This window comes from Coregonus lavaretus (genome assembly GCF_964263955.1).
Source record: "Coregonus lavaretus genome assembly, contig: HAP1_SCAFFOLD_6429, whole genome shotgun sequence".
Lineage (NCBI taxonomy): Eukaryota > Metazoa > Chordata > Actinopteri > Salmoniformes > Salmonidae > Coregonus > Coregonus lavaretus.
In genome coordinates, this window is record NW_028158820.1 from 15809 (window position 1) to 31447 (window position 15639).

Consider the following 15639-nt stretch of genomic DNA (forward strand, 5'->3'; position numbering starts at 1 on the left):
CCATAATTTGCAAATAAATTCATTAAAAATCCTACAATGTGATTTTCTGGATTTTTTTTCTCAATTTGTCTGTCATAGTTGACGTGTACCTATGATGAAAATTACAGGCCTCTCTCATCTTTTTAAGTGGGAGAACTTGCACAATTGGTGGCTGACTAAATACTTTTTTCCCCCACTGTATCTGAAAGCCGTCGCCCCCAGTTAAAGTTAACATAACATGAGCATGTATTACTGTTACTCTTAGGGTAAGACTATGGACTGCTCCTTAAATCGTATTGTTTCAGACACAGTAACTTAAGAGCCTGGCTTTAAATCCAACATGAAAACAGCTGTTTAGCATCTCTGGAGGGGCTATTTCTAGCAGGGAGGGAAGAGTGATCAGTCTCCTCCCCAGACCGGCGGGGGGATGAATGGACGGACGGGTGGGCGGACGGCAAGCAGACAGACCGACAGACAAACATACAGACAGACGGACGGACAAAAAGAAAGATGAACAGACGGATGGACGGACAGACAGCCGGCTGATGAAGTCAGGGTATTTCACACATCCCATCGCACCACTAGGAGAGAGGGACTTGGATGCTGTAACTAGCTCTGGTTGAGTTTAATGGACTCAAATGTTTAGAGAAGAAACACCTGGGGGGGGATCTCTGTGAGGTCACCATATATTAAAGACATCCTACTGTACCATAACTTTCACGCCCATGAGTTGTGTTGAGAAAAGTTTAGAGAGATGGGCACGGTACGTTCCCGCCGGCTACTCTGACATTGGCACAGATACCGTCTGCATTCCTGTACATGTGAATCAGCACTGTGTGATTCTCATACCAACGCTGCACTTATCAACTCCCTTGAGAAGAGGCATCATTAAGATAGCATGCTACAATGTCTAATGTTAACACTGGACATCGTGACAAATGAAAAATGATTTGACCTGACAGTCCGCAAATGAATCACAAATATAGAATGTGTGTGTGTGTGTGTTGTGTGTTTGACCTCGCCACAAGGAGAATATCATATGAGTAAACCAACACCCCCGTCCAAGCCCACTCTATCTTCTGGCGATAGAGCCCTGTTTCGGTCATGCCCCCCCTCGGCCCTCGCTGTCGTTCTATAACGGCTCAAAACAAACACTTTCTGACTAACCCCTATAATCCACATTAATAATTCTCACAGCAATGTGTTCACCATTGCTAGAGTTTGTTACCTTTCCCAAAATTCCTAGGTTTTCCAAAAATCTTGGATTGAAGATTCTGGAATCAGGGAAGGAAAGAATAGGAAATCGGGGAATCGGCCAAGCAGGATTTCTGGAAAGCCTGGGGATAGCATGAGGCTTTCCCATTCCAATATATGACTTTCCTCTCCATTATCCCTTACAAAGTGTTGAGGCCACAAGTTAATAATGACTTTCAGTCATTCCAGCATCATTAGTCAACATATCAGTTTATAACTGGATTAAAGTCATGGATTAACTTTGGGGTCCTGCTATGATCCAGGTGCCATTTGTTTCTTGTCTACATAAGCAACCTGATCCTCCTGTATGCATCTGGTGAAAATAGATGAGATTCAGAGACGGGCCTGCCCTGGACGCTAAACCCAGCAGCTGCCTTTTAATCCAGGGATAGAGAGTGTGTGTGAGAGAGAGAGAGAGAGAGAGAGAGAGAGAGAGAGAGAGAGAGAGAGAGAGAGAGAGAGAGAGAGAGAGAGAGAGAGAGAGAGAGAGAGAGAGAGAGAGAGAGAGAGAGAGAGAGAGAGAGAGAGAGAGAGAGAGAGAGAGAGAGAGAGAGAGAGAGAGAGAGAGAGATGTTTGGGAGGGAAACCTAACACTCCAGTCACCTGGCTCTGGACCACAGGATGGGTGGAGGGGGACTGCTGCTGAAGAGGCCATTTCGTGTGTCCCTCCCACGCCATTCTGCATACAATCTGAGCCCTGTCCTACACACAACCTCCTCAGCACTTTTCAACCCTGGCTCTGCCCCGATGCATGTCCCTCTCTCTCGCCACACATGACTCACACACACACCATCCGGGACACGAATACACATGCCCGAAAACTGATGCGTGTGCTCTCTGGAGGGGATTTGCAGAGACTGGCAGACTTCCATTGTCTGCCCTCACGTAACCTTGTCCCCAGGCTATTGGGCACAGCACATATAAGCTTGAGATATCAACAATTTAAAGTTGGCCTTTGTGGGAGTGACCATAGAATTCTATGTGAGTGACCTTACTGAGTAAAGTATTTGGCATCATTTAATTTGAGTGAATCACACGACTGCGAGGCGTGGGTCCAAATGGAGGCAGGACCCGGGCAGGAACTTGAGGTGCACAAAACACATATGGGAGAGGGTTAGGGGGAAGGTGTTCTGGGAGATGATTGGTTGGCAGATTAAGCCAATGCCTATATGCTGGGAGTTTCAAGTTTGGCACGTTGGTCCAGCAGACTCTTCATGCATTTGGGTGGAAGTGTCTGGGAACGTGATTAGCGCTCACGTGGCCTGTCAATCACCCTGTTGCCGTGGAGATGGGCTCAGCATTTTTCTCATCATTATGATGTCCCAGAGTGGGTGCATGCACTGCACCAGTGACCAGAGAGATGAGAGAAACAGCTGTGACTATCATATGCTTCACAAGCAATAAGCATCATCACACATCATCATCCCCTTATTGCATTCACCACATTAAAAACACATTGGCCCCTTTCATAAAAACATTTTCATAAAGCATCTCAGTCTCAGAGTAGGAGTGCTGATCTAGGATCAGGTCCCCCTGTCAATGTATCCTTATTAATTATGATCTAAAAGACAAAACTGATCCTAGATCAGCACTCCTACTCTGAGACGCTTTATGAATATGGGCCATTGTGCGTTTTACTAGAGAAACAGTGTCCGTTTATAACCATGTGTCCTCAGTGACTGTGTGGTGTTGTGGTGCAAAGTGGGGCTGAGGTACCGCTGGAGAAAGAAGTGGTTCAAGGTGAGCATCACCTCGACAAGACAGAGAGTGCACAGTGATCATCAAGCCCATGTACTCACACAGGCTAAAGCAAACGCTCAAAGTATTTGAACGATTTCAAATAGTATCTGAAACCAGTTCTGGGGCATTCTGGGGTATTCTGTAGCTTTCATGGGCCAAATTTCTCATAAACTACGTTTCCGGCTCAGACGGTATCCCTAGCCGCATCCTCAGAGCATGCACAGACCAGCTGGCTGGAGTGTTTATGGACATATTCAATCTCTCCCTATCCCAGTCTGCTGTACCCACATGCTTCAAGATGCCCACCATTGTTCCTGTACCCAAGAAAGCGAAGGTAACTCAACTAAATGACTATCGCTCCATAGCACTCACTTCTGTCATCATGAAGTGCATTGAGAGGCCCCAATAGATGATGCAATCGCCATCGCACTGCACACTGCCCTATCCCATCTGGACAAAAGGAATACCTATGTAAGAACGCTGTTCATTGACTACAGCTCAGCCTTCAACACTATAGTACCCTCCAAGGTCATCCTTAAGCTCGGGGCCCTGGGTCTGAACCCCGCCCTGTGCAACTGGGTCCTGGACTTCCTGACGGGCCACCCCCAGGTGGTGAAGGTAGGCAACAACACCTCCACTACGCTGATCCTCAACACAGGGGCCCCATAAGGGTGTGTGCTCAGCCCCCTCCAGTACTCCTTGTTTACCCATGACTGCCTGGCCACGCACGCCTCCAACTCAATCATTAAGTTTTCAGATGACAGAACAGTGGTAGGCCTGATTATCAACAACGACGAGACAGCCTACAGGAAGGAGGTGAGGGCCCTGGAGGAGTTGTGCCAGGAAATGAATCTCTCCCTCAGCATCAACAAAATGAAGGAGTTGATCGTGGACTTCAGGAGGCAGCAGAGTGAGTACGCCCCCTATCCACATCGACGGGGCCGCAGTGACAATCACTGACAATCTGAAATGATCCACCCACACAGACCGTGTGGTGAAGAAGGCGCAAATGCGCCTCCTAAACCTCAGCAGGTTGATAAAATGTGGCTTGGCCCCTAAGACAAACTTTTACAGATATACCATTGAGAGCATCCTGTTGGGCTGTATCACCGCCTGGTTCGGCAACTGCACCTTCCGCAACCACAGGGCTCTCCAGAGGGTGGTGCGTTCAGCCCAACGCATCACCGGGAGCACACTGCCTGCCCTTCCGGAAATCTACAGTCCCGGTGTCACAGGAAGGCCAAGAAGATCAACAAGGACCTCAGCCACCCAAGCCACGGCCTGTTCACCCCGCTACCATCTAGAAGGCGAGGTCAGTACAGGTGCATCAAAGCTGGGACCAAGAGACTGAAAAACAATTTCCATCTCAAGGCCGTCAGACTGTTAAATATCCATCACTAGCCTGCCTCCACCCAGTACCCTGCCCTGAACTTTGTCACTAGCCGGCTACCACCCGGTTACTCATCCCAGCACCTTAGAGCCTGCTGCCCTATGTACATAGACATGGAACACTGGTCACTTTAACAATGGAATACTGGTCACTGTAATAATGTTGACATACTGTTTTACCCATTTCGTACTGTATTCTAGTCAAGGCCATCCTATTCAACTATTGCTGTACATATACTATTCTAGCCACGTATTCTTCAAATATACTACATATTCTATCCACATACTGTCCAAACTGTCTATACATCCCATCACATATACAGACTCCAACATTGCTCGTACTAATATATCTATATTTCTTAATTCCATTATTTTAGTGTGTATTACTGTGTATTATTAGATATTACTGCACTGCCTCCCAAGTGGCGCAGCGGTCTAAGGCACTGCATCAACCCATGAGGCGGCACACAATTGGCCCAGCGTCGTCCGGGTTAGGGAAGGGTTTGGTCTGACTGGGATTTCCTTGTCCCATTGGACTCTAGCGACTCCTTGTGGCGGGCCGGGTGCCTGCAAGCTGACTTCGGTCGCCAGCTGGACGGTCTTTCCTCCGACACATTGGTGCAGGTGGCTTCTGGGTTAAGCGAGCAGTGTGTCAAGCAGCAGTGCGGCTTGGCAGGGTCGTGTTTCGGAGGACGCATGGCTCTCGACCTTCGTCTCTCCCGAGTCCGTAGGGGAGTTGCAGCGATGGGACAAGACTGCAACTACCAATTGGATATCACGAAATTGGGGAGAAAAAGGGGTAAAAGTACTACAAAAAAAAAAAAATGCTGACAGATAATTTGTTCGTTCGACATGGTGGAATCTTTTTGTGTCTGTAAAATTAATTATGCGAGAAATGGGGTGGAAACGCCTTTAAGTGCAAATATCAATATAATAATCATCATATCGAAGTAAACCTGGAGTCACATGATGATATGGTGTGTGGTCCTCCCACTACGACTCGGGAAAACATGCAGTTTATTAGGCTACAGAAGATATAAATTATGATGAACTTTACAGGGTGGTGAAAGTGCACGGTGATGAGCTTAATGCTCATTTCCAATAAATATTGAGGGTCTTATTCTGGTGACATGATGATCGATGCTTGACTGCCTTTTGACAAATACAAATATTATCCATAATAACCTCATCATGTAGACTAGCATACCCGCACAGCCTACCCGCACTGTGTCTGCAAGCTGTTCGCTAGAGTGCACGTGCCAAGACATTTAACACAATCGTTTTTGTGACAAAATTATCGGTAGAGTTGAAAATGCGATGGAAACACATTGACCTTTTATTTGGTACATGAAAACTTAAGCGAAAAAGTACATTTTATGTGCAATACATCATCAAGCACTGATTTTTATCCGCAACAGGTAAGTTTGGTGGAAATACACCACTGGAAATACACCACTGGTGGGAAATTATGCAGATTTTCTTTATGTGGATTGTAGAATATTCGCATGAAAATCTGTCGCCAATTGGATGGAAAGCTAGCTATAGAGAAGAATAAAAGAGACTGCACTTTCTCTTCTCTTCATGGGCATGAAAAGGACAAAAGGAAACAGAGATAAACTCCAAGGGCAGAATGCTACGTCTCCCCAAAGAAACCAAAATGTAGCATTTGCTCCAGAGTTTCTGCCATTACACAACAACTGCACACTTGGTCTATGTCGCCCATTACAAGTGTTAACCTGAAGTAAACTTGCATCCTCTCAGCATTACAATAGGAAGTGAGAGCACGTTTCTGGTACAAGCTGGGACAGCGAGGAGAGACCGGCATCCATATCCTGTATGCTTCTGCAGTTCAGGTATCCACAGCAATTAGGGAGTGGCATTACTAAGGTCACTTTGACAGAACATAAACCTCAGGGGCCGTATTCATAAAACGTCTCAGAGTAGAGTGCTGATCTAGGATCGGGTCCCCCCGTCCATGTAATCTCATTCATTGTTTAAAAGGCTAAACTGATCCTACATCAGCTAAATCAGCACCGCTATGAGACGCTTGATACACAAGGCCCTGGTCCCCGACATCCAAATAGACAGGGCCATTCATATTCTGAGGTTGTCTATGGCTTGGCAGTGAGCCTGATGTGGTCTAGCTAGCCTTGATGACCATAACATCCCAGAGAGCAGGCACCCTTCCGGGCTGAATGCCATAGGGCATCAGGCATCAGTGTCAGTGGCCCCTGTCAGTGGCCCTATCGTTGACTCCAGGTGACAAATTAGCATTATGACAGGTGATGCTACTTGAGATAACACACAGCAACTAAACCACACTCCCATGGCAATCCCATAAAATCGTAAGCAATACTTAATGTTCCTTTATTGGATTGTATGGAGTTAATGACTTTGAATCCATGATTGAATGCATGAATAGCCTAACTACTTGTAATGCATTTATAACACAACATATGTAAAGGAAAAGGAAGATAATGTTACAATCCCAAAATAGAAGGCTAGATAAATCAGTTTATGTATAAAATGATATGGAGGTGCTTGGGAGTTTTGGGCCAAATTAATAAGCACATGTGTGAAATATGACCGGGTGCAGGGGCTGTGGCTAATACAAAAAAGATCTTAACGGTTTAAATGTAGCTATAGCCCTATCCTAGTATCCCATGTTCATCAACATACGTTTAAACAAGATAATTAGAAGCCTATCATTGGCCAAATATATAGACTGCTATATCAGCATTTTATTTTCAAATATGACTTCTCCTCAAAGCCAAGGTCAGTGTGGACACAATCTCGAAACTTGAAAGCAGCAAACCAAGAAGCAAACAAGAGTAGCGCTTACTGTGTAATTTGGGGCTGGCTTTGCGGTCACTGGAAGGAAGCTGGTCCGCGAACTGCACCCGATGTCCCGACATGTTCGATAGGCTGGCTACCTGTCAAGTCAGGGGCACGGTTGCACCAACACCGTCGCTCAGTCGCAGTTTGTTTCAAAGTATCCCACAACTTCCAACGATATGGTTATTTCGCAGGGGTGACCGTCTCTTGGTGCTCTTGCTCGTAGGACGCGCATACAGATCGAATATAAATGTCGTTCAGACTGTCTTGTCATTCAATTTCGCCTTTCCTCACTCTATGCCAGTTGCAGGCAGCAGATACCAATACTGCAGCAGTAGCGGGCCAGGCAGCCTGTGATCCGACTCCGCTTACTACCGCGCTCACCTGAATGACTGCGCGCTAGTTGTGTGTGGAGCACTGGTTCATTAGCGAAGAGAGCGGGAGAGGCATTACAAAACTTTGCTATCCACATGACTGCAGAATTACGTCATCACAGTTTACAGCCTCCGTTATTATTTTTGAGTCAGAGGAAATAAAACATGTTGCCATAAAATAGCCAAAGCTACACAAGTCAAACCAGGCATTAATATGTTCAAAGACAAACTTCATAAAATGTATTACAATAGCAAAAGTAGGCCACAAACGTGGGAAAAAGTAGACATAAAATATAGCCTACTTCAGGCTATTAAAACGGGGACGATGACGGTTATGTGCAGGTGACGTCCTGACTAGTATTATGCAACCAGCACAAACGATGACGTCACTTTGTATGGTAATTAGGAATCCTTCAAAATAAAATCCCGCATTAGAATCTATATATTGTGTTATTTCTTTGGGGGCTGAGGTCTACATACCCAGCAGCACTATCTACACCAACTATTCCACTGATCCCAATGCAATACACTATAGGCCTACAAATTACATATTGGCTTACAGAGAAACAACTATTCTTTATTACATTTTATACCACGGGTGGGTCTAATTCTGAATGCTGATTGGTTAAACCGTATTCCAGCCTGTGTCTATTCCACAAGTTACCACCAGCTAAATCTATGACGTTAAAACGCCTATTTACTCTGTTCCATATGACTGCCCAATCCACTGTCTCATCAGCCCAGCCAAGCAATTATAACCTTGATCGCCACTATAAAAAGCATCTAGACATTATCTCACATTTCTTTTAGACTAACATTTATTTTCAACAGCGGAGATTTGTATACACCTCGCTGTCTGTCTCTCTGACATTTGCAACATTGTTTCAATATAAAAATTCGATCTCCAGCTGTCCCATAGTAATGAACGTGTCGGGAGTCGGGACGAGATGGACAGACAGGTAGCGTTTCTAAGCCAGTTGAAATCATGAATCAGCTGGCATAATTTTGATGGATATATACAAAGAAATTACAATTGAAAAAAGGTAAAATGAAGTGCAGCTAGTTTGCTGTCTTTCCAGCTTCAGTTTGAAGTGATTGTGTTAGCTCCTCTGAACAACAGTGTCCTGACAAGAGAGCACATTTTCTACGCCAGGCTAAATGGCGCATCATACATGTAGTTGGCTAGCTAGCAAGCAAGGGATAAGAACGTTGCCAGCCAGTATGGCAATGGAACATTTAGAACGAACGACTGGGTCGCATCCATAGATACAGAACAAAAAGACTGAACGACTGGGTCGTGTCTCTGGCAACCGAACCGATAGAACGAACGACCAGCTGGCTTGGGTAGCAACCCTAGATTTGTGTCGGGACTATATCTTGTGGAAGGATGAAATAGTATGAATAAATTAATCAAAATAACTTTTAAAATGAAAATATATAAGTCATTATTTGAATATGTTGGTAACCTGTTGAATAAAAGTGATAATGCCCTCGAAGCCGGTGTTTGGAGGATATATTGACACTACGTCTTGGGCCTAACAACACCCGTGCCAATATATCCTCCAAACACTGGCTTCTCAGGCATGTATCACTGAAGTAATACCTCTGACAGACAACTTTCTAGCTCCGCCCATAACTTTTGGACTTTATAGCATTCCCAGAAAGCATGGATTATTGATTCATTGTTAGTTGTACATTTAAGACAAGACTCTGCCGATGTGCTGTAGAATTTGTGAATTTTGTCTCTTGTATAATACATTCTATACATTAGTTTATACTGGATTAAGCATACATTTTCATTAACTGTAATTTCATTAGTTATGCTCCAACATTCCCTCCATATTGTGCCAACATCAGTTCTTTTTAAGTCTTCGTTACAATAGTTTCTATTTTTTTCTAAGAGATTGTCCGTTTGATAGTTTTTGTATATCTTACCTATCATATGAACACTTTTCTGACTCAAATAAGATTCCCTCAATGTTGCTCTGATGTCCAAAATATTTAAAATATAAATTTCCTAATATGTAACTTAAAAGTTGCATGTATTTGAAAATATTTACATTGGTCGGCCCAAAATTGCTTTTGAATTCTGTCATGGATATAAATGTATTTCCTGTTACCAAGTCATTTACGGTTTCTATGCCTTTAGTTTTTCCATGTGGACCAATTTAGAATAAACATGGCTCCAGTTTCATTGGGGGGCAGGTAGCATAGTGGTTAAGAGCGTTGGGCCAGTAAATGAAAGGTCATTGGTTCAAATCCCCAAGCTGACTAGGTGAAAATGTGCCCTTGAGCAAGGCACTTAACCCTCATTGCTCTGGATAAGAGCGTCTGCAAATTAGGTAAATAAGTTCTTTACAGTCATGTTTTTTTATCGTATATTAAATGTTTATGACACTGTTATGAAGCATTATGACCATACTATGTCACTTTACTTGGACTAAGAAAATAGACTTTATGACACTGTCAAGAAGCATTATGACCATCATAATCATATAAGCCAGATAGGCCTATCACATACATGCCCTTATATCAGTCATCAGTCAAAAAGAGGGTGTCTTGTCCTGCTCCTGAAATCTGCTCCTGCATTCAGCCCAGTCGTCAGCAACAGAGCATTGCGGTAGGTGCATGTCTGACATCAATGTGTGCGCAATTACAATGATAATTTAATACGGTAAATTACAAAATATATATATGACATAAACATACTGTTGACACGTAGGCGTGGTGTAATGAAATGTTTTGCCTTGTGTGGTAGGTTTTGTGAGTTTTGACACTCTTATGTAGATGTCATAACCAGCCATAAAATAACGCAATATATGTTATGAACATATTATAACAGGTTCTGACAAGTTATGTCAGCTGTTATGACATATTATGACATGGTTATGACCGTGTCATAATGTGTTATGATGCTGGGTGTCAAGTAAAGTGTTCCCCATTTAACTATACAATGCCTTCAGAAAGTATTCACACTGCTTTACTTTTTCCACATTTTGTTGTGTTACAGCCTGAATTTGAGATTTTGTGTCACTGGCCTACACACAATACCCCATAATGTCAAAGAGGAATTATGTTTTTAGAAATGTTTACAAATTAATACAAAATGAAAAGCTGAAATGTCTTGAGTCAATAAGTAATAAACCCCTTTGTTATGGCAAGCCTAAATAAGTTCAGGAGTACAAATTTGCTTAACAAGTCACATAATACGTTGCATGGACTCTGTGTGCAGTAATAGTTTTTAACATAAAAAAATGTATGACTACCTCATCTCTGTACCCCACACATACAATTATCTGTAAGCAGTGAATTTCAAACACAGATTCAACCACAAAGACCAGGAAGGTTTTCCAATGCCTTGCAAAGAAGGGCACCTATTGGTAGATGGGTAAACATAAAAAAAGCAGACATTGAATATCACTTTGAGCATGGTGAAGTTAATTACACTTCGGATGGTGTGTCAATACACACAGTCACTACAAAGATACAGGCATCCTTCCTAACTCAGTTGCCGGAAAGAAAGGAAACCGCTCAGGGATTTCACTATGAGGCCAATGGTGACTTTAAAATAGTTACAGAGTTTAATGCCTGTGATAGGAGAAAACTGAGGATTGATCAACATTGTTGTTACTCCACAATACTAACTTTTTGCAAACAGAGTGAAAAGAAGGAAGGCTGTGCGGAATAAAAATAAAACAAAACACGCATCCTGTTTGCAAAAAGGTACTAAAGTAAAACTGAAAAGAATATGGCAAAGAAATTCACTTTATGTCCTGAATACATTATGTTATGTTATGTTTGGGGCAAATCCAACACAACACATCACTGAGTACCACTCTTTCTATTTTCAAGCATGGTGGTGGCTGCATCATGTTATGGGTATGCTTGTCATCGGCAAAGACTAGGGAGTCTTTTTAGGATTAACAACAAAAAAAAAAAACGGAATAGAGCTAAGAACAGGCAAAATCCTAGAGGAAAACATGGTTCAGTCTGCTTTCCAACAGACACTGGGAGACAAATTCACCTTTCAGCAGGACAATAACCTAAAACACTAGGCCAAATATACACAGTAGTTGCTTACCAAGACGACATTGAATGTTTCTGACTGGTCTAGTGACAGTTTTGACTTAAATCGGCTTGAGAATCTATGGCAAGACTTGAAAATGGCTGTCTAGCAATGATCAACAACCAACTTGACACAGCTTGAAGAATATAAAAAAGAATAATGTGCAAATATTTAACAATGTTGGTGTGCAAAGCTCTTAGAGACTTACACAAACATACTCACAGCTGTTATTGCTGCCAAAGGTGATTCTAACATGTATTAACTGTGAGTGTGAATACTTATGTAAATGGTATATTTCTGTATTTCATTTTCAATAAATCTGCCCAAATTACTAAAAACATGTTTTCACTTTGTCATTATGGGGTATTGTTTGCAGATGGGCAATAAAAAAATCAGGCTGTAAAACAAAAAATTGTGGAATAAGTCAAGCGGTATGAATACTTTCTGAAGGCTACACACACATCACAAATTCTGCTACCAGACTCTTATTTACTATTGCTAATACTGCACAATTTAAACACTTTTCCCCCAATTCCCCCTTCCCTGATACATGTGTAAACATTGTACTATAAATTGTGCATTCCTGTATTATACTTATGCTAAAATGTTTATTCTATTCTCCTGAGCCATTTATTTTATGTTCATATTCTTATCTTTACTATTTTATATTGTTGTTATATTGCTGAGAAGGAACCTGCAAGTAAGCATTTCGTTGGATGGTGTATACCATGTGTATCCTGTAACCTGTATATAATACTAATAAAACGTGAAACTTGTCATTCATATACAGCGTATTGCATTGCAGTGAATGAAGTGGGTGGAGTAAGGAGTCACAAGTACCCTGTATTAAACGTGTTTGTCAGCACAAGAGACCAATTTAAGTTTCGCAGACACTATTGAATAACTCCAATTACATATATTAGTATTTTACTAAAAGTGTATTTCTTAAAATATAGCCTACACAATAGCTTTCAACATACCAGTATTGGTGTAAACGTTCTAAAGAAATGCTGGTATAATTAATACAATATTACAAATAAAAGTACGTCAAATTACCCATTTATTTTGTCAAAACTAGTTGCAATGCAGTGAGAAAAGAAATCCGCGATCGTGTTGCCAGCATAATATCCTGCTGCTAGGAGAACGGTAATTCTGTCCTGACATGGGGGAGTAGCCAGGAGGCTACGTGCATAAACGTTCCTTTGCACATAGTGTATGCGTATTGATGCTATGTGTAGGCTAGGCTACTGTCTACCTAAATACCACGCGAAATTATAATTAGTTGTAAAGATAATTCGACTTCATAGCCTACTTGGGCATGTTTCAATCAATCCCGTGAAACAAATCAATTGAGGGGTCTAATACGCCATCTAACGGTTGTGCAGGGGAATAAAGCAAAATATAAACCCAGCCATTTGTATTTGTATTGTATTGTTACTTAATAATAATAGCAGCCGAGATTGCCCCTATTACATGTCTAGATAGAAAGTGTGTGTGTGTGTGTGCGCGCACTGCGGCGTGTGCATTATCTTGCATGGGGATTTAAATAATGTCAATGTAAGACAGAAAGTCAAATGAACACCAAAAGTGTTATTTCAAATGTTTGTTTAAAAACAATGTTGCTCTTTGTGCTCCAAGCACCTCACAAAGGCATAAAGCTTAGCAACACAGCTTAGCTGTTAAAAGATCATGTAATAATACAAAAATAATTATGGCAATGAACCGGTCAAAAACCTAATAAATAGTCTCCCCTAAGTGCTCAAACATAAAACGCATTAATGTAGCCTATAGGGAAAAAACACACAATCTCCTTCAAGTGTCACTTTTGGCATTTAGACTATTTACAACACAAATATCAAAATATAACAAGTGCACTGCACTTCAATTCGGTTACAATACAACACTTTGAAAAATACATGTTGAAATCACACACACACAATTAAAGTGCAATCGATTTGGGGAGAGAGAGAGAGAGAGAGAGAGAGAGAGAGAGCGAGAGAGAGAGAGAGAGAGAGAGAGAGAGAGAGAGAGAGAGAGAGAGAGAGAGAAGGTATGAGCCCAGGGTGAGTCGTTAGCTGGGCTGTGAGGAGCGCTGTCCTTAGCACAGGGGCCAACAGGGGCCCCAGGTGCTGACTGAGGCCCTCTCAGACCTCAGATGACAGAAGCTCCACTACTATCAGCAGAGATGATTGGCCCATTACGTAACAGCTAGCCTACTGTAACATAGTAATATTTCAATGCAGCAATCCGATAACTATTGGTTTCAAATGTGACCATTTTGTTCGATGTACATTTTAGACAGTGATGCTGCCATCGACTTGGCCAGCTCTTCGTCCCGTTTCCTTTGCATCTGAGAATGACGGAACCAGTCGTCATACTCTGGGTTGGCCACACACCTGTCCAGCAGGACATCATAGTGTCCGTTACTGAGCCAACTCAACCAGACAGCGGGTTTGGACGAGTCCTCTTCCCCCAGGTAGTGCACCATGGTCGAAATCGTGGGACTCACCAAGCTACCTCCAGTGGTCAGGTAAATGTTCACATTCAACATCTGACTCATCGCCAGAAGCTCCGGATAGCCCGCCCAGGCGCCGTCCTGCGCTGCGTTGATCAAGAACTCCCCGACATCTCCCTCAACGATGGGGTTAAACTCATCCAGGTGGTCGGCTATGTGGTGCATTGTCTGATCTCTCAGCTCCTTGTGCATAGACTGCTCTCCATAGGTGGCTTTGCACACCGCCCTGTACAGACAGTTGCCGTCAGGGATTATGTGGAATCTGTATTTGTGTGCCTTCTCCTGAAGGTATTTATTCTGTTTCTCCACTTCCGCTATGTAACGCGTCACTTTGTCGCTGTCACATTTTTCTGCTTCTCTCGGTGGAGAGGGAGGGGGCTCCTGTAGGACATGGAGCTCAAAGAGCTGCGCCTCGCCAGATGGAAAGTCCAGGTCTGCGCATTCACTGTCATTTATATTATCCTGGGTCGCCAGGGCCTCCATGTTCCGATGGCGTTTTGGGCTTACAATGTTACTTGTAACTGTTTTTCCTTCCCCATTTGCCATGTTAATTCTCTCCTCACAATTTCTGCAACTTGGTCCATCGTTCTTGTCAATATTTATCAGGTTATTTTCACTTTCCACGTTTTCACAATCACTGAAAAAATCCCCTCTACCTCTCAAGTGATCAATGAAGTCCACAATCAAGTCTGTATCCAAATGATCCTCTCGGTCACGCGGCTGAATCAGGACATCTTGTGAATATGAGTCTGACGGATCCCGTTTGGTTTGGGTCTCCTTTATGATGTGCACTGGAACTGATCTCTCAACTCCGTCAGGCCGACGAATTATTATCTCTGCGGTAGAAGTGTAGTAGACTGGCTTCATGGAAGCAGCCTCGTAAAATGAAAAACCAGCAGCAGGCATGTTTGCAGTAGATTGCGTCTCTCCTACCGTATTCCCGTTAGTGTCTGCTGGAGTAGTCCTAATCGGTTTATTATTTGCAGAGGAGCTCGTTGTTGTTCTGGACAAATGGTCGGTAGTGGTACCACTTGTGATAGTTATCGAAACTTTGCGAGAGGATCCGGGATAGTGTGTCAAAGCACTGCTGTACAGCTGCATTTTGAAAGACTCGCCTTTATACAATATGCTGGACACCAAGTGTTACGGAAAGATGACAACAAAGGCTAAAAATACAACCAGTCATCAACAACAGCTAAATTGTAGGGTACGTTTCCATGGATCCACGGTCTTGTTCCCGCTGTCACACATAGGGACCGAGTTTAGCCATCTTGCGTCAGCGCAGTTTCCCTAATTTTAGAAAGGAAAAGTGTAACCGGACCTTCTCCACTTCATCCTACCTCATTGCCAACAGTTGAAGTAGTTGTACGTAGAGCAGTAATGACCACAGCGAGGGAATTAAAAGGATTTGATGACAGCACACTCTCGGAACTTCGCTTGCCCAAGTCCGCGGCGTCAAGGGCGGCGTCGCCATTCTGGAATGCGCA

General features: G+C 43.0%; 1 protein-coding gene across 1 annotated transcript; it reads right to left on the bottom strand.

Annotated features, from left to right (window-relative positions):
* Window positions 1–13900: 13900 nt before the first annotated feature.
* On the bottom strand, window positions 13901–15253 carry LOC311123554 (uncharacterized protein; the record flags this gene model as incomplete). Its single annotated transcript, XM_084197800.1, has 1 exon — window positions 13901–15253. One exon carries the CDS (start codon window positions 15251–15253, stop codon window positions 13901–13903), a length of 1353 nt encoding a protein of 450 aa, XP_084053926.1.
* Between the last annotated feature and the right edge of the window lie 386 nt (window positions 15254–15639).